This window comes from Hemiscyllium ocellatum, chromosome 13 (genome assembly GCF_020745735.1).
Source record: "Hemiscyllium ocellatum isolate sHemOce1 chromosome 13, sHemOce1.pat.X.cur, whole genome shotgun sequence".
In the NCBI taxonomy this organism is placed as follows: Eukaryota; Metazoa; Chordata; class Chondrichthyes; order Orectolobiformes; family Hemiscylliidae; genus Hemiscyllium; species Hemiscyllium ocellatum.
The window spans coordinates 23,693,754-23,712,283 of record NC_083413.1 but is presented as its reverse complement, the minus strand read 5'-3'; the positions used below and the strand labels follow the sequence as shown (position 1 = coordinate 23,712,283).

Here is an 18,530-nt window from a genome sequence, read left to right as displayed (position 1 = left end):
CTATAGTCATGAGTTCAAATCTCACGACTGCACCTGGGAAATTAAATGTAATCAATTAAATAAATAGGGAATCCCAAGTTAGTATCAGCAATGATAACCAAGCATGTGTTGGATCATGGTTGTGTAAAATTGTGTTGAAGGAAATCTGCCATCCTTACCAGGTCTGGCCTAAATGTAACTCCAGATTCACAGCAATGAGGTTAACTCTAAAATGGCCTCACAAGCCACTCAGCTGTGTCCATGAAGGTAGCTCACCACTTACTTTTCAGAAATAAATGTTGGATCTCACCAGCCAAAAATAAAAGGGATGCCCACAACAGTTGCAGATTTAGGTTTGCAAATTCTGCGGGTCTTCTGACCAGTGGGATCTGCTGGAAGTCTGGGCTACAAGGTTTGCCTAACTTTTCTTGAGGGGGCACAGATTGTTCCTGCAGCTAAGAATGTGGGCTGGTTGTGTATTGCTAGTGGTAGCCTGTGTTGTTCCACTGCTGGCCTGTAGGAGACGCCCTTGGACCAGTGAGCTCAACCAGTTCCATGTTCCATCCCACACTTGGCCAAACTGATGAGGAAATCATTTTTCTCTTCATTAGATACTTCATTAACCTCCATAATGGAAACTAAAACCATTATTGAAGTTGGGGTTTGGACACCAATCAATTCCAAAGGATAACAAAGTTGGCAGGGGTGTCCAAAGGATAACAAAGGTGGCAGGAGAGTGAGCTCTGTATATGAATGGGTTTTAACCACTTTTCTTCTCACATGGAATGAATTTAGTGTTGTCATTACCTTCTGAAATTCAACAACAGTTTCATTACAGAGCCCTGCTCTGAGTTTGTGATCACGTTCAGTTCAATCTGACTCAGCTTTCAGTCGTCCCTTCAAAGAGCAACACTTTTGTTTTAAGAACAGGATTTTTTATTGGCAAGTTTTAAAGAATAAAGAGCAACAGACATAATGAGCAGAAATTAATCCTTGAAATTTGATTGCACTGAAAGACGTTAAATACATTTCAGAAAGAAGTCTGTGGGAGCAGCAATAGCTTCAGGTAATTTGGGATTTGTGGCACCAGAGAGAATGAACTGAGCTCTCAGTAGGTTATCTCAGGTTTAAAGGAGACAGAGAGAACTGGGGCTAGGGACAAGAGTCAAATCCAAATCTGACCAAACATCATCACTGACACAAAGCACAAAAAGTGCTGCTGATGTGCAGCACAGATTGAGTTGCCAATCCTTAAGAAACTGTGGGTTGGTCTCATGGATGCAACTCATAATTAAGCAAAATTGTAGGTAGCTTTGAAAAGATTTGCAATTTTCCATTTTGCATTTTTAATAATAGTTTTGTTGATTGGTTTCGGAGTCAGACGGGTAAAAAAATTCTGACAATCAAGGATTATTCAACAAGAATTATCCAACAAAGTCCTGAAGAGGCTACTCATTTCCACTGTCATAGCTCAGCATGACATGAGGATTGACATACTAGGGTTGTGATTTGGAAGGTGATGTTTGAGGGGTTGGGTAAGTTATAGCGAGTGTAAAGCTTACAGGTTTCAGGTTTTTGTGTTGCTATGAAGCTGCTGAATCAATTATAGTGTAACAGTGGAACTTTTCAACTGATAAGGGGAGGAGGCAGGGTGAATGCATGGGGTGGACTTCTTAAAAGCTACGAAGTCAACATGTTTGGGTGGGGGCTAGCAATTGTGTTTTTATTGTGAAACCCACAGGAGTAGGTCATCCGTCATTGGCCATTTCAAAATAGAGACTGAGTGTTGTGAGGGTGGGATGAGTACTCTGCTTGATGTCCCTCTGCTATTACACAGCATGTTGGAGCTTATTGTTTCAGCTCCATTGGATAATAGGACAGGAGGACAAGGATTGCACAGTAAAATGTCTTTGATTTTGCTTTAGCTGTGAATGGCTTTTTGCCAATTGATTTTGTGAGGGCAAAGGTATACTACAGATTTAAGTGCCAGAAAGTGGCAGGAACTGTACTCATAGTGATGGGAGGTCATATGAAGAGCTAGTGGCATAGTGGTAATGTTAAGGGGCTCAGGCTAATTCTTTGGAAATATAGTTTCAAATCTTACCACAGCAACTGGTGGAATTCAAATTCAATAAATAAATCTGGAATTGGAAACTGATGACCACAAAGCTATATCAATTGTTGCTAGAACTGATCTGGTTCATTAATGCCCTGCAGGGAAAAAAATCTGCTATCCTCACCAGGTCGGGCCTACCAGACCCATATTAATGTGGCTGACTTTTAACTGTCCTCTGAAATGGCCCTAGCAAGCCACTCATTTCAAGGGAGATTAAAAAGTGGACAGCAAATGTTGGCTTCATCAGTGACGCCCATCCCATGAAAAAATAAAGAAGTGGCCTCTTAATAATAGGTAGCCCAGACTCATGAAATCCTAAAAATGTTAGAAATAGGAGCAGTGGTCAACCTTCTAGTTCCTCAAGCCTGCTCTGCCATTCAATATGACGAGGGCTAATTTTGTACCTCAACCCTATATTCATTATCCCTGTATTCCCTCATTTATTTAGTGTCCAAAAATGTATAAATATCAGTCTTGGTCATACTCAAAAAGACTCACTCGGGCAGAACATTTTTAAGATTCCCAGCCTACTGCACGACAAAATTTCACATCAACTTTGTCTAAGAGGGCTGACTTCCTTATCATCAAGCTGTGTCCTTGTGTTTTAACTGTATAACCTGAGGAAAACAGCCTTTCAGCAGCTACCCTGTCAAACCCTTGTAGAATAGTATACATTATAATGTACATGACCTCTCATTCTTCAGAACTTCAGGGAATATAGCCCTAGTCTACTCAATCTCTTTTCGTAAGACAGCCCCTTCACCTCAGGAAGCAATCAAATGTGTCAGTTATTGAGTAACTCCCTGCAATATCTCACTGGACTTCAAGTCTCAATGACTCATTCTTTTGTACAAGCTGTCAGAGCAATTCCAATCCTCAGCCCCTTGAGAGCTGCACAGCTCAGTGTCACTCCCACTAATACCCACCCTCAACCTTCAAGCCTCCATAGGAAGCATGAGTGGGAAAGGCATGAAAATTACAGCTTCTCTGAACAGGAAGAGAAGTATTTAAAAAAAAAACGAATAAATATTTCTCCTGCAATTTTTGAACTGATTCTTTCTTTCACAGAAAGGTCTGATCTGGATCAATGTGTTTTGGGTGCCATTCGACAGGCTTGGTACGGCCACAGCACAGATTCAGCAGAACAATGTCAGAGCCAAAATGGTTAAACTGTGAATCACAGAAGGGGTGCAGCACAGAAAGAGGTCATTCAGTCCATCATCTCTGTTCCAGAACTCTGCAAGAGCTTCTCAACTCGGTGTCACTTCCTTCCGTTTCCCTACAGCCCTATAATTCTTTCTCTTTGAATCTCCTTTTTAAATCCTGCCTTCTCCGGCAATACATTCCTGATTTAACTGATTGCTGTTTTTCTTTCTGATAATGCCATTGGTTTCTTGGTCAATCATTTTCAATTAATGCTTCTGGTTCTTGTTTTCAAACCTGGTCAAGTGTATCCCAGGATGTTGTGGGAAGTTAGGGAAGAAATTGTAGGGCTCCTAGCAGAGATATTTCTAATATCCATAATCACAAAAGAGATTGGATAGGCTGGGACTTTTTTTAACTGGAGTGTAGAAGATTGAGGGGTGACCTTATAGAGGTTTGTAAAATCATGAGGGGCATAGATAAAGTGAATAGCAAGGGTCTTTTCCTGAGGGTGAGGAGGTTCAAGACTTGGAAATATACATTTAAGGTGAGAGGAGAAAAAGTTAAAAAGGACACGAAGAGAGTGGTTTGTACATGGAAGGAACTGCCAGAGTAAGTGGTGGATGTGGGTGCAGTTACAATATTTAAAAGGCATTTGGATAAATAGATGAGTAGGAAAGATTTGGAATGATATGGGCCAAATGCAAGCAGGTGGGACTAGTTTGGTTTAGGAACGTGGTTGGTGCAGACTAGTTGAACCAAAGGGTCTGTTTCCACGCTGTATGGCTCTGTGACTCTTTGGGAGTAGAATCTCACTATCCACTCTGTTCAGTCCCATTTTGCTTTGGCCACCTCTGGTTGTATAGTTGTATTCGCTAATGTGTAAAAGGCGAAGAGGTGATTAAATGTAGGTGTTTGAGATTATTGTATCCAAAGAAATTTTCTCTTTTCCTATTGTGAGGAAGAGTTTGTTCACACAAGACACAGAGCAAAGCTGCAGCGTTCTTGTCCAAAATAAAAAACGAAGGGATCTGCAGATCAATTTCCAGACCGTTGATCATGTTCCAAATACAGGTAAATGGAGTTGAAATGCAGAGGCCAATGTGGCCTCAGTAAATTGTTGAGACAGTTTGAGAGGCTGAATGATCTCCTGTTCTTATAACAAGTTTGAAACCCAGATTCTTTTTCCCTCAAAGCAATTTCAACAGGGGGAGCAGAGAAGTGGGGCTGAAGGAATCGGGATTGTTGTCGTACAAAATCTCAGGGTGGCTTCTACCTCAGCCCTTTGTCCAAGGCAGAAAGCATTGCCTTGCTGCACTTCCAGCCAGTACCACTGGGGAGAGGGAGGGCGCTGAATCAGGATAATGTTGAAAAAATGCAAGCCAGCGTGTGGGTCAGTATAATAGAGCAGTCATCTTACCATATTTATATTCCAGAGAATGCCAGTTCAAATCCCACCTCAGCAGTTTGTGAGTTCAAATCCAGTTCTTAAGAAAACAGTTTTGGTAAAAATGGCAATGAAGCTGTCGGATTACTGTTAAAAACCCCACTGATTCTGTCCCATTATGTCACTCTAGTCCTATACCAACATGGTGAACTCTTAATGCTCTTTGAAGCGTAACCCATTTGCGATGCTACTATCACCATTTCAAGGTGCACCTAGGGATGGGCAATTGATGCCAGCCTTGTAAGTGATGCCTATGGCTCAGAAGAAATTAAGAACCAAGTTTAGGAATATACTTGGCCATTGAGTGATGGGAAAATGCTGACAATTCTCCCTATCAGGTCGGTGATTTGGGTGAGAGTGGGGCAGTGTCATTACATCCATTCCCCACCCACTTCTCCCCCTGTTACATTGTCTCCATGTCTAACAAGAAAGTGCAATGTAGACCTGTCCAGTGTTAGACCACGATATTGGTTCCAGAATGCACTGGGTCACAATGGCTGCCATGAGGACCATAGGATTAGGAAAGGCCACAGAGACAACACAGGAGGAGACACCGAGATGTAAGTGGTGTTACAGGGCATTACATTCCCCAAGACCCTACATCCAGCCTTGAACAACATGTTTTAAATCCAGCTACCTAAAGACAATGTGCTTACCTGCTCCCGTTCAGCCAGACGTCTCTCCTCCTCTCTCTGGAGTCTCTCCATCTCCTCATATCTTCTCCTCTGCTCCCTCTCCTGCTGTTTCCGGTGCTCCCGGTCTCTCCTTTGTTGCTGCAAGTGCCAGAGTAATGTAGAGTGAGAGAAAATGGGATGACGAGAGCAAAGCGTGTTAATTCTGACTAATTATTCTTCATATTTCCCCTCCCACTCCACCCACCTGTTCCCTCACTATCCCCAGGGTCAAAGTGGCCTCCCTATGGCTACTCTCCTCCTTCCCAACACAAGACAGAATAAAAACATCTGTAAGCCAACAGACAGAATTTGGAAGATGATGGACCCTCCAAGATGATTTGTTGTGGGAGATACTTAGAACAGCAATATCCCGTAGTTAAGTAGCTTCTTCAACAAAGGAAAATGTCCCAAAGATTTGGCAACAAATATTATTAAACAAAATTGAACACTGAGCCACATACAGCAACTGACGAGGAGATGTTAACATTTTTTTGAATGATGCTGGTTTTAAGAAATGTTTTAAAGGAGGTTAGGGAATAAGTTTAGAGTTGGAATCCTGGAGTTTCAGGTTTAGGGAAGTGACTGTATAATCTCCACTGGCGCAATGATTCAGAATTGGAGGTGGAAAAGGAAGCAAAACTGGAGGAGAGCAGAAATCTTGGAAAACTTTGGGGCTGGAGGAAATAACAGAGACTGGAAGCAAGGGGAAGCCATGGAGGACTTTTCAAATAAAACAGCTTTAAAATGGAGCTACTGCTGGACTGGGTGCCAACATGGATGACTGAGAACTGGAGATAATGGGTGAATGGGCCTAGATACAGGTTAGGATATGGGACAAGATGAATTTAAATGAACTCACATTTATGGAGGGTAAAACATGGGAATTTTCCACACGATCCAACTGTGAATCAAACAGCAGACATTATGACTGTATTAATGGTGTCGTGCACTATTGGCAGTGGAGGTATGGGGCACTGTCCGTGTGTCAATTTCAAGGCTATCCTGCTGCTGGCGATAATGACTAGGTGGAGGGTTGTCGTCTCAATGAAGTCAACTAACACTGCTAAAAGCTCAATAAGAATTTGTCAAGGCTGGAACTTCACATTTTTTTCAAAGACATGAACAGTTACTCCCACCTTTAGAACTGACAAATTAAATGGAACCTGGAAAGAGTGGGAAGCCAGTGAGTTGATTGATTGGTGAGTATTGGTGAGTTAGAGTCATAGAGTCCTACAGCACGGAAACAGGCCACTCAGCCCAAACTGGTGCATGAAAACCGGTCAGTTCCCTTTTTCATAGAGGTGTTAGCATAAGAAACTGGAACTTTAAAAGTTTTTTTTTAAATAAAAGTACGTAAAACATTCAGCTAACTTCCCAATATTTAAGTTACATCAACAGAAGAGAAATGAGGAGCTAGTGTATTTTTGTTTAAGTACGACAGGTTATTTGTAGTGGCAGTCATTACTATCTGATAGAGGAATGGTAGACAATAGTGCATAGATTGTGCCATGTATAATACATAGAATGCTTTCCATATCCTAATTAATGATATGTGCAAGAAGTGTCCTCAGTTGTTGCAGCTTGAGCAACAGCTGGTGTCAATGCAGCACGTTTGTGAGGTTGAGATATTTGGGGACATTTTGTTTATAGATGGGGTCATAGAATCTGTACAATGTGGATAGAAGCCAATCAGCCCATTGAGTCTGCACCAACTTTCTGAAGAGCATCCCACCCAGCTCCCTATATTATTTCCACATTTACAATGACTGATCCAAATAGCTTGTATATCCTTGGATACTACTTTCAATTTGACATGGCCAATCCCCATAGCCTGCACAGCTTTGGTCTGTGGGAGAAAACCACAGCACCTGTCTGAAGTTCACACAGACATGGGGAGAACATGCAGACTCCACACAGATAGACAGGCTAGAATTGAAACTTGGTCCCTGACACTGTGAGGCAACAGTGTCAACCACTGAGCCACACCTAGCAGTTTAAGAGTATTCAGGAAGAGAATGAATAGGCAAACACCAATGTGATAAGCCAAATTAGCTCTTTCTGGGCTGATCTGGTTTGAGATAATGTGCATAGCAAGAACTTAACACAAAGTGCTCACAGCCAGGCTCTATCCAAGTGGATTTGAATCATAAACTGAAGATGCTTTAAATGTTTTTGGGTGAATGGGGAAATCCTCCTTTGTAAATCCACAAAGGAATTCACAGTTTCAAGAAAGGCCAAGAGGAAAGGGACTCAATGCTTCCCAAAAGAAATGAGTCAAACACTGAGGGAAAAAAGGGAGTAGAAAGATTGGCCAAGTTGTGGGAGAGTGAAAGGGAGGACCTTTGTCTGGAACATTTAATACCAGCATGGACAGTTGAGATGAATGTCAAGATTAGTGTGATGCTAAAAAAGCACAGCAGGTCAGGCAGCATTTGAGGAGCAGGAAAATCGACGTTTTGGGCAGGAGTCCTTCGTCAGCTTCCTGACCTGCTGTGCTTTTCCAGCACCACTCTAACCTTGACTCTAATCTCTGGTATCTGCAGTCCTCACTTTCACCTAGTTGAGATGAATGGCCCACTGAATATTCTATATAACATTATGTGGCAGACCTTTCATTTGTTCATGGGTGAGAGCATTGCTGGTTGGGCCAGTGTTTATTATTCACCCTTAGTAACCCTTGAGAAGGTGGAGCTGAGCTGCCTCCTTAAAATGCTATAGACCACGTGCTGTAGTTGGACCCACAATACCAGTTGTAGGAAGAATAAGAAGAGAAGAGGAAGAGTAGGGAGTAGGAAGAAGTAGTAGAAGGAATTCCAGGATTTTGACCAGCATCATGGAAGGAACAATGATATATTTCAAAGTCAGATGCTGAGTGGTATGGATAGGGTAAATAGGCAAAGTCTTTTCCCTGGGGTCGGGAAGTCCAGAATTAGAGGGCATAGATTTAGGGTGAGAGGGGAAAGATATAAAAGAGATCTACGGGGCAACCTTTTCACACAGAGGGTGGTATGTCTATGGAATGAGCTGCCAGAAGAAGTGGTGGAGGCTGGTACAATTGCAACATTTAAGAAGCATTTAGATGAGTATATGAATAGGAAGGGTTTGGAGGGATATGGGTCAGGTGCTGGTAGATGGGACTAGATTGATTTGGGATATCTGGTTGGCATGGACAGGTTGGACCGAAGGCTCTGTTTCCATGCTGTACATCTCTATGACTCTATGAGTGGCTTGGAGGGGAATTTGCAGGTTGTGATGTTCCCATGGATTTGCTGTCCTTGTCCTTCTAAGTACTAGGTGTTAAAAGCTTGGGAAGTGCTGTCAAAGGAGCCCAGATGTGTTGCTGCATGGAATGGTACACAATGTTGCTACTGTGCATCGGTGATGGAGTGAGTGAATGCAAAAAGGTGGTGGATGGGATACCAATGAAGCAAGCTCCTTTCCCCTCAACAGTGTTAAGCTTCTTGACTGGTGTTGGAGCTTCACTCATCCAAGCATGTGGGGAGTATTCCAGCACACTCCTGACATGTACCTTGTAGGCGGTGGGAAGGCTCTGGGAGGAGTCAGGGGGTGAAATGCTCACTGCAAGCCTGTTTGTGTTTCCAGTCGTGCGGTAACTGGTCATTCAAGGAGGCATTCATGGAGGATGCAGCAATTATAATGCCATTGAATATCAAAGGGCAATGGATTTTCTCTTTTGGAGACAGTCATTGTCTGGCTGTTGTGCGGTGCAAATGGTATTTGCCACTTATCAGTCAGATATTGTCCAGATCTTGTTGCATTTGCAGATGGACTGCTTCAGCATCTGAGGAGTCACAAATGATGCTGAACATTGCACAATCAGTGAACATCCCCAATTTTGACCTTAAGATGGAGGGTTAGGCCTTGTCTAACCAGGTTTACTCTGGTTTCCTCCCACAATGAATTGTGCAGGTTAAGTGAATTGGCACACGAAATTGCTTATAGTGTTAGGTGGAGTTAGTCAGGAGTAAATGTGGGGTAATGAGTCCAGGTAGATTACTCTTCGGAGAGTCGGATTTGTTGGGCCGAAGGGCCTGTTTCTACACTGTCGGGAATCTAATCAAGCATTGACAGCTTATTTTGTACTAGGAATAATTCCAGCAAAGACCTTCCCTCAAATTCCAACTGATTTCAGTTTTGTTTGACTCCTGGATGCCACACTCTGTCAAATGCAGCCTTGATGTCAAAGGCAGTCACTCTCACCTCACCTCTGGAATTCAGCTCTTTTATCCTTGTTTCGGCCAAGACCATAATGAGGTCAGGAGCTGGATGGCCCTAGGAACCTGAACTGAGCATCAGTGAGCAGGTTATTCTTGAGCCAGAGCCACTTCATCACACTGCCAATGAGCAATTTGATTAATTTGCTGATGACCAAGAATAGTTTGATGGGGCAGTAGTTGTCCAGGTTGGATTTGCCTGCTTTTTGTGGACAGGATGTACCTGAACAATTTTCCATATTGCTGGTAGATGCCAGTGTCATATTGTACTAGAACAGCTTGCCTAGGGAGCACAAGTCATCGGCATAGAATGTTACAAGTAGTCACAGCTTTTTCAGCACCCAGTACCTTCAGCCAGTTAAATATCACATTGAGTGAATCAAGTTAGGAACCTCTGGAGGGAGCTAAAATGAACGATTCACTTGTCACTTCTGGCTAACGACTGTTACAAAAAGGAACCTCGATTATCTGAATATCAATTACCAAATATCGGATTATCCGAAGGTGATTTCCAGGTACCGATAGAACCGTTACATCAAAGAACTGTTTCAACCCTGATCTCACCTTTTGTTTACAGGTTAAATGATTAAAAACAAACTCGACTCAATGAAATGCTACCAAGAACAGGCGCCGTCTCCAAATGACTGACCACCCGCCCTCTCTCTCTCCCCCAACACTTTCCCTGGAGTTCTACACAGGGGCGAACCCTAAACGCTCCACTTGCCAGATAATCTCTCCAATATTGTCCAGTATAGGGCAGAGGTGGAACCTATCAAAAGGTTGTGTGTGCCTGTCTGTGTGTGTGTGCTACTTGAAGACTTACCCACAAAGGCAGCAGCAGTCTTAATGTGGGGGGGGGGCACAAATGGAGGGTTTGGACGGTGGATTGGAGTGTGGAGTTGGGGCAGTGGGTTTGGGGGGTGGGGGCAGATGGTGGGGTGGGTTGGGAGCGGAAGGGTTTGGGGACGGGCGGGACTGGTGGCAGACAGGGGGGTGGGATGGGAGCGGACGGGCTTGGGGACGTACTTTATTGGGGGTGGGTGGAGGGGCAGGGTGGGGAAGGACGGGGTTGGGGGCGGATGGGGGTGATGGGGAAGGACGGGGGGGTGGGGTGGCAACTTGCACACAGTGTGCTTTTGCCTAGTCTCCTGAACAGGGAGAAGACTTCACAGAAAACTACAAGCCCCAGAGGAAATCAATTAACCGAATACTCAATTATCCGAACAAAATAGGGCCCGCCCATCTTGTTTGGATAATTGAGATTCCTCTGTAGTTCAGCCTTGTATTTTGCACGCATGTGCTGGGCTCCTCATTCATTGAGGATGGCAATAATTTTGAAACTCCCTCCCCCCGCTGAGTTATTGAATTGTGGTACAACTGCAGATCTTAAGTTTGAAGCAATGATTGTGGGAACACTTAGCCCTGTTACCATTTGCTGGATATGTTATTTGGCATGCAAGTCATTGTGTTTTATAATTGCACCAGGTTGGCGCCTCAATTTCAGCCATGCCTAGTGCTACTACTGCACTCTTTATTAAACCAGGAATGATCTCTTAGCTTGATGGGAATAATCACACAAGGCATGAAGTTGCAGATGCTGGTTAAACATAACTTTCCTGCTATGGCCAGTTTTGTATTGCTAGATCCATTCAATATCTGTCTCATGTAGCAAGGCGATAGTGCCACAAAACATGATGGAATGTACCATCAGCATGAAGATGGGACTTTGTGTCCACAAGGAATAAATAGTGGTCACTCTTACCAACGGACAGATGCATCCATGACCTTGAGCTTAGTGAGGATGAGGTCAAGTACCTCCTTCCCTCTTGTTACTTCACTCAACAGCTGCTGCAGGTCTGATTTGGAAGTCTGTTCTTTAGGATTTGACCTGCTCAGTGGGAAGCAGTGCTGCTGACATTGAACTCCCCTACCCAGGCTATATTCTGTGCCCTTAACACCCTCAGCAACTTCCTCTAAGTGGTGTTCAGTCTGAAGGAGTACTGATTCATCAGCTCAGGAGTTTTCCTTGTCCTTGCTTGACCTGATGCCATAAGACTTCAAGGGTCCAGAGTCAATGTTGAGACTACCAGGGCAGTTCCTTCTTAAGTGTTTCTGGTTATGTCACCATCTCTGTTGGGTCTATCCAGTCAGCGGGATACTCAGGAACTGTGAGGGTTTCTGGGATATTCTCTGGATGGTTTGATTCCACAAGAAGCAAGTCAGTAATATCATAAACTGGTATTCACTCACAGTCAAATCACTCCCCCATCCTAACCACAGCTCCACCTCAGCTCTGGAAGGTGGATGGATTCTGGATCAGCAGTTTCACTGCAGCCAACTGATTCACATTAAGGAAGCAGTAGTATACAATACTTTAAATGTAGTGTTCACCTTGTCCCAAAAGAATAACTTCCAACACTTCAACTTAACATAGAACATAGAACATTACAGCGCAGAACAGGCCCTTTGGCCCTCAATGTTGTGCCGACCTGTGAACTATCCTCAGCTCGTCCCCTTATACCATTCCATCATCATCCATGTGCTTAACCAAGGATTGTTTCAATCTCCCTAATGTGGCTGAGCTAACTACATTGGCAGGTAGGGCATTCCACACCCTTACCATCTCTGAGTGAAGAATTTGACTCTGACATCTGTCTTAAATCTATCACCCCTCAATTTGTAGTTATGCCCTCTTGTATAAGCTGACGTCATCATCCTAGGAAAAAGACTTTTACTGTCTACCCTATCTAATCCTCTGATTATCGTGTACGTCTCTACCAAATCCCCTCTTAGCCTTTTTCTTCACAATGAGAACAGATCCAAGTCTCTCAGCCTTTCCTCATAACAACTTCCCTCCAGATCAGGCAACATCCCGGTAAATCTCCTCTGAACCTTTTCCAATCTTTCCCCATCTTTCCTGAAACACGGTGACCAGAACTGTATACAACATTCCAAGTGTGGCTGCACTAGCGTTTTGTACAATTGCAGCATGTTATTGCACCTCCGGAACTCAATCCCTCTACCAATGAAACATAACACACCATATGCCTTCTTAACAGCACTATCAACCTGGATGGCAACTTTCAGGGATCCATGTACATGGACTCTGAGATCCATCTGCACATCCACGCAACCAAGAATCTTTCCATTGACCCAGTACTTTGCCTTCCTGTTATTCTTCACAAAGTGAATCACCTCACATTCAGCTGCATTGAACACTTTGCAGTCCATTTCTGCAGGTTATCCAAGTCCCCCTGCAACCTGCAGTACTCTTCCACACTGTCCACTACCCCACCGACTTTAGTGTCAGCTGCAAATTTACTAATCCATCCACCTATGCAGTAGTCCCAAAACAGATCCTCGTGGCACACCACTAGTAACTGGACTCCAGGCTGAATATTTTCCATCAACCACCACTCACTGCCTTCTCACAGAAAGCCAGTTTCTAATCCAAACTGCTCAATCACCCTCAATCCCATGCCTCTGCATTTTCTCCAACAGCCTACAATGTGGAACCTTATCAAAGGCTTTACTAAAGTCCATGTACGCCACATCAACTGCCCCTACCCTCATCTCCATGCTTGGTCACCTTCTCAAAAAACTCATTGAGGTTTGTGAGACACTACCTATCCTTGACGAAACCATGTTGACTATATCCAATCAAATTATTGCTTGCTAGATGATTATAAATCCTATCTCTTATAAACCTTCTCAAAACCTTTCCTATAACAGAAGTAAGGCTAGCTGGCCTATAATTACCCGGGTCATCTCTACTGCCCTTCTTGAACAAGGGCACAACATTTGCAATCTTCCAGTCCTGCGATACTAAACATGTAGACAATGATGACTCAAAAATCAAAACCAAAGGCTCCAGCACCTCCTCCCAAGCTTCCCAGAAACTCCTCGGATAAATCCCATCCAACCCAGGGGACTTGTCTACTTTCATTCCTTACAGAATTGATAACACCTCTTTGTAACTAACCTCGATCCTTTCAAATCTAATATCTCGTACTTCATTCTTCTCCTCTACAATATTCTCCTTTTCCTGAGTGAAAACCAATCAGAAATGTTCATTTAACATCTCTTCAATTTCCACAGGGTCAACACTCAACTTCCCACTTTTGCCTTTGACTGGACCTTAATCATCCTTTTATTCCTTACCTATCTGTTGAAAGCTTTAGGGTCCCCCTTTCACCACATGCAGTGTCTCATTCCAAATATTAGAAATCAAATGGGGCAGCTGAACAGGAGAACAAGATACTGCCTCAGTTAGCAGTCATTAGAATCATCCCATTCTTGGTATTAAAACTCTTTGTAAAAGAGTATGGGGTGAATGGAAAAGGGAAAGAAATGTTTGTGGGGGCTTAAACAACACACAACAGGGTTGTAATAGGTTCATTATTGTGAATGATTGGCATAATCTATGCTGAATGTTACGTTGCTGGCTAGGCACAAGCTAAAATACTGTGTCTATTTCTGCCCCCTGCAGTTTCAGAAGTCAAAATTTTGGAGCCAGTGGGGAGTTTTACCAACATTGTCACAGGGATGAGGTTTTTAATTCTGTGGAGTGATTGCTGAAGCTGGGATGGTTGATCCAAGAGCAGAAGAGGTTAAATAGATCAAATAAAATGCATTCAAAGTCTTGAAAAAATCACGATAAAGGTGGATAGCATCTGTTTCCATGGGCAGGAGGTTCAGTCACGAGACTACACAGATTTAAAGTCGTGGACAAAAAAACATATAGGTGCAAGAACATTTTTTTAAGCGTCAAGTCGCTGTGGTCTGGAATGCACCATCTGAAAAGACACTGGACATAAAACCATCAGCAACTTTCAAAAGGGAATTGGATACATTTTTAAAAGGGGAAGTTTTTCAGTGGGGCAAGTGGGGGTGGAGTGAGATTAATTGGTTAATGCCTTCAAAATGTCAATGCGGAGTAGATGAGCCAAATAGCCTTCTCCTGTGCTGTGCAAGCCTCTGAATCTACAATATGAATAGTTAACAATTCTATTATCATGTCTTCGTAGGATCACAGAATCAAAGAGTCATTACAGTGCAGGAGGAGGTTATTCAAGTCCTCATGCCTGCACCTACTCTTCAGATGAATATCATTACGTACAGGCATTCTCCTGCCTTTTCCCCATACCCTTGCTCATTATTTCTATCCAACATTATCCAACACCCTCACAGGGTCATGGAGTCATAGCCATGTATAGCACAGAAACAGATTCTTCAGTCCAAATCATCCATTATGACCAGATATCCCAACCTAATCTAGTTCCATTTGCCAGCACTTGGCCCATATCCCTCTATACCATGCCTATTCATATGCACATCCTGATGCCTCTTAAATGTTGTAATTGTACCACCTCCACCATAGCTCGTTCCATACATGCACCACCACTCTCTGCATGAAAATATTGCCCCTCAGGTCCATTTTAAATTTTTCACCTCTCACCTTAAACATATACCCTCTAGTTTTGGACTCCTCTACCATGGGGAAAAGATCTTGGTTGTTCATCCTATCCATGTCCCTCATGATTTGAAAAACTTCTATAAGATTAACCCTCAGATAGAAGGCAAGTTAGATGAGCTAAATAGCTGCCTTGTATTTTCTATTAACTTGGAGTTAGATGGACCTGGATCTTTTTCTTTATCCTATGTCATTGATACAAGGAGATGTAGAGATATCTATAAGGACATAAGGTTATACACATTGTTTATTCTTGTACATGAGCTTCCCTTACACTGGTCCTTGCTGAGTCAGCTATTCATTCTATAGAGTCAGTCATATTCGCATCAAAAGCTAGACAGGAAGGAGCCATTCTTCCCTATCCTGCCAGACTCAGAAACAATAGCAACATTCAAAACTACCAAACACACATCAACAGAGAAGGTTATATTTCCATCAAATGCCCCTTCACTCTGCTACTCAATCACATCGTTTTACAAGAAACACTGAATTGCTGACCAGTGGGAGGGGATGTCAAAGGGTAAAACGAGAAGAATAGACCAGAAATCAATAAACAGGACCTTGGCTAAAACATAAACATTATTTGAAGAGAAAGAACATAAATTTAATCAACTGGTAACAGGCAGGAAGACATTCAATGATGTGGAGAAACTGGGATTGCTCTTCTTGAAGTGAAAGATTTAAGAGGAAATTTAATTGGGGTGTATAAAGCCATAAGTTGTAAGACCCATAAGTTGTAATGTAAAGAAATAAAATGGTTTTGTTCCTGAACAAAGCAGGCCAGAGAATCTGAGCCCTAATGGAAACACAGACAAAGATGTGCATTTTTATAGCGTAGCATTCTACACAACCACCAAGCATCTCAAAATACTTTACAGCCAATAAAGTACATTTCAAATGCTTCAGCATTTCAACAACCAATTTTGCACACAGCAAGCTCCTAATAACAGCAAACTAGTAAACTTATCAAGAGCGTTTACTATTCAAAAATGTTATGGCTAATCTGATTGTAGCTTTAACTCCACTTTCCAGCCCTATCTCCTATAACCCTAAACTCCCTTGCTGATCAAAATCTGTCCAACTCAGCCCTGGATATATTCAATGATCCAGCCTCTGCTAGTCTCTGGGAAGCAGCAGTTTTATAATGATCAGCTATTTGATTTTTGTGACGCTGATTGAGGGACCAATATTGAAGGGATAAATATTTGACAGCACACTGGAGATAACCTCCCTGCTCTTCAAAATAGCCCGAGGAGATCTTTTCCATCCACCAAAGCAGTCAGATGAGGCCTCAGTTTAACATCTCATCTGTGGTCAAACTAGACACAAGTTAATTTTCCTCATGGCTGCTGGGAGATATACTTGTGAATAATTAAATAAATCTGAAGTGCATAGTTGGCATCATTGGTGACCATGTAATTCCCGCATTATCCCAAAATCTCGCCTGATTGAGTGATGACCTTTCAGGAAGGAAATCTGCTATCCTTACCTGGTCTGGCTGACTTGTGACTCTAGGCCCACTGCATTATTGATGACTCTTATCTGCTCTGTGAAAACGCCTTGTAGCAAGTCACTGAATGTTAACAAGATACTACCAGGAGGGCAATTTGGAAATGGATAATGAATGCTGGCCAGTGATGTCCATGTCCTGTGAATTATTTTTTAAAAAATAACTGACAAAAGAATCAGAGAGCGGGAGGAGAGTTCCTTTTAAAAAATGCAGCAAGTGCATCATGTGGAACACTGTAACTGAAAGGTTGCTGGAAGCAGTTTCAGAAATTTGCTTCCACAAATTAATTGGATAAATCCTCAAAATGGACCATTTCCAGGATAATAGGGAAGGATTAGTTGTCAGATTAACTGGACAGCTCTCTCAAAGAGAGCTGAGGGCTGACTGCCCTCATTCCAGGCTCTCTACTTTTGTGTTTCATATGAAATTAACAGATTTAAAAAAAGCACGTTACCAGATGGTTTTTGAAGCTGTGGATCAATTTACAACGTCAAAGTAGGAATTGATAGGTTTTGACAGCTAAGGCTATTAATGGTCACCAAATGGTCTAGCTAATGTACAGATCAGTCAGGATTCTAAGTGAATAACAATCAAGCAAAATGGTCCTTTTTCAGTTTTGATACTGCTTCTGAGAAGAAAAGGCATTCTCATTTCTAAAGCAACTTTCTCAACCTCATGCCATCCAAAGTACTTCACTGACTGTATGAAAATTTGCAAAATGTCGTCACTGTTGCACTGTAGGAAATGAGGCTGTCAATGTGCATAACAGAAAGCTCCCTCACACAGCAACATAACAATGATTAGACAGTGAACTTGATTGAGGGATGAATATTGACTTCAGAACACGGTGTGGGGGGAGGGGGGGTGCAAGAGTCTTCTTCCTCCTCTTTAAAACGTGATTTGGAGATGCCGATGTTGGACTGGGGTGTACAAAGTTAAAAATCACACAACATCAGGTTATAGTCCAGCAGGTTTAATTGGAAGCACACTAGCTTTCGGAGCGACGCTCCTTCGTCAGGTGATTGTGGAGGGCTCGATTGTAACACAGAATTTATAGCAAAAATTTGCAGTGTGATGTAACTGAAATTGAAAAATTGATTGTCTGTTAATCAATTTTTCAATTTCAGTTACATCACACTGCAAATTTTTGCTATAAATTCTGCTACGATCGAGCCCTCCACAATCACCTGATGAAGGAGCGTCGCTCCGAAAGCTAGTGTGCTTCCAATTAAACCTGTTGGACCATAACCTGGTGTTGTGTGATTTTTAACTCTTTAAAACAATGCTACTGAATCTTTTACATCCACTGGAAAGGGTAAGTATGCTCTCTGCTTCAAAATGAAAATGTATGGATGGTTGCTCAAAAATGTGGTTGGGCTTAAAACAATAGTGATGCAACGCAACACCAAAATGTCTACGAGTAGTCTTATGAGCTGCCCCACAGTGTTAGACCCATACAAGCAGCTTCCTAGAGTATCCATCCACATCCACCGAAATGTGCAGAATTAGTGCCAGTCACAGTCAAGGCTGACTGTTCTTCACCCTATCCCAAGCCCTATTACCTCTTCTAGTCTCCGCCGTTGCTCCTTCTGCTCCTCAATGCGTTTCTGCCGCTCAGCCAGCAGTTGGCGCTTGTGCTCCTCATTTTCCCGCTGCTGCTGCTCCTGCAGCTGTTGCCTCTTGATGGCCTCTGACCTTTCCTTGTTGGCCAATTGCAGGCGCAGGAAGTCTCGGCGGAGGGTGGATTCTCCAGGCAGGTTCACGATGGAACTGGATGAGGTAGGTGGGGGTAGGGCATGGGAAGTCATTAGATTGTGCATTATCAGGAGAGCTGGAGAACCTTCAACATTGCAGCTTGATTGAGGAAGAGTATTGGGGTGAGATTCAAAACTGAGAAGCTATCCCTGATCTTAATTACAACAAAGTTCAACAAATTGGCTTCGTTGCACTTCA

The 18,530-nt window shown here is 42.8% G+C and overlaps 1 protein-coding gene across 8 annotated transcripts in view; it reads right to left on the bottom strand.

The window, feature by feature from the left end:
- Positions 1-18,530, bottom strand: part of LOC132821811 (traf2 and NCK-interacting protein kinase-like) — a 240,745-nt gene that overhangs the window by 61,959 nt on the left and 160,256 nt on the right. For all 8 annotated transcript variants that reach the window (XM_060834625.1, XM_060834628.1, XM_060834630.1 and 5 more), the window contains exons 12-13: positions 18,140-18,347; positions 5,342-5,458 (exon numbers count right to left, since the gene is read on the bottom strand). In XM_060834625.1, coding sequence (XP_060690608.1) covers positions 5,342-5,458; positions 18,140-18,347 — 325 coding nt within the window. The remainder of the gene's footprint in view (positions 1-5,341; positions 5,459-18,139; positions 18,348-18,530) is intronic.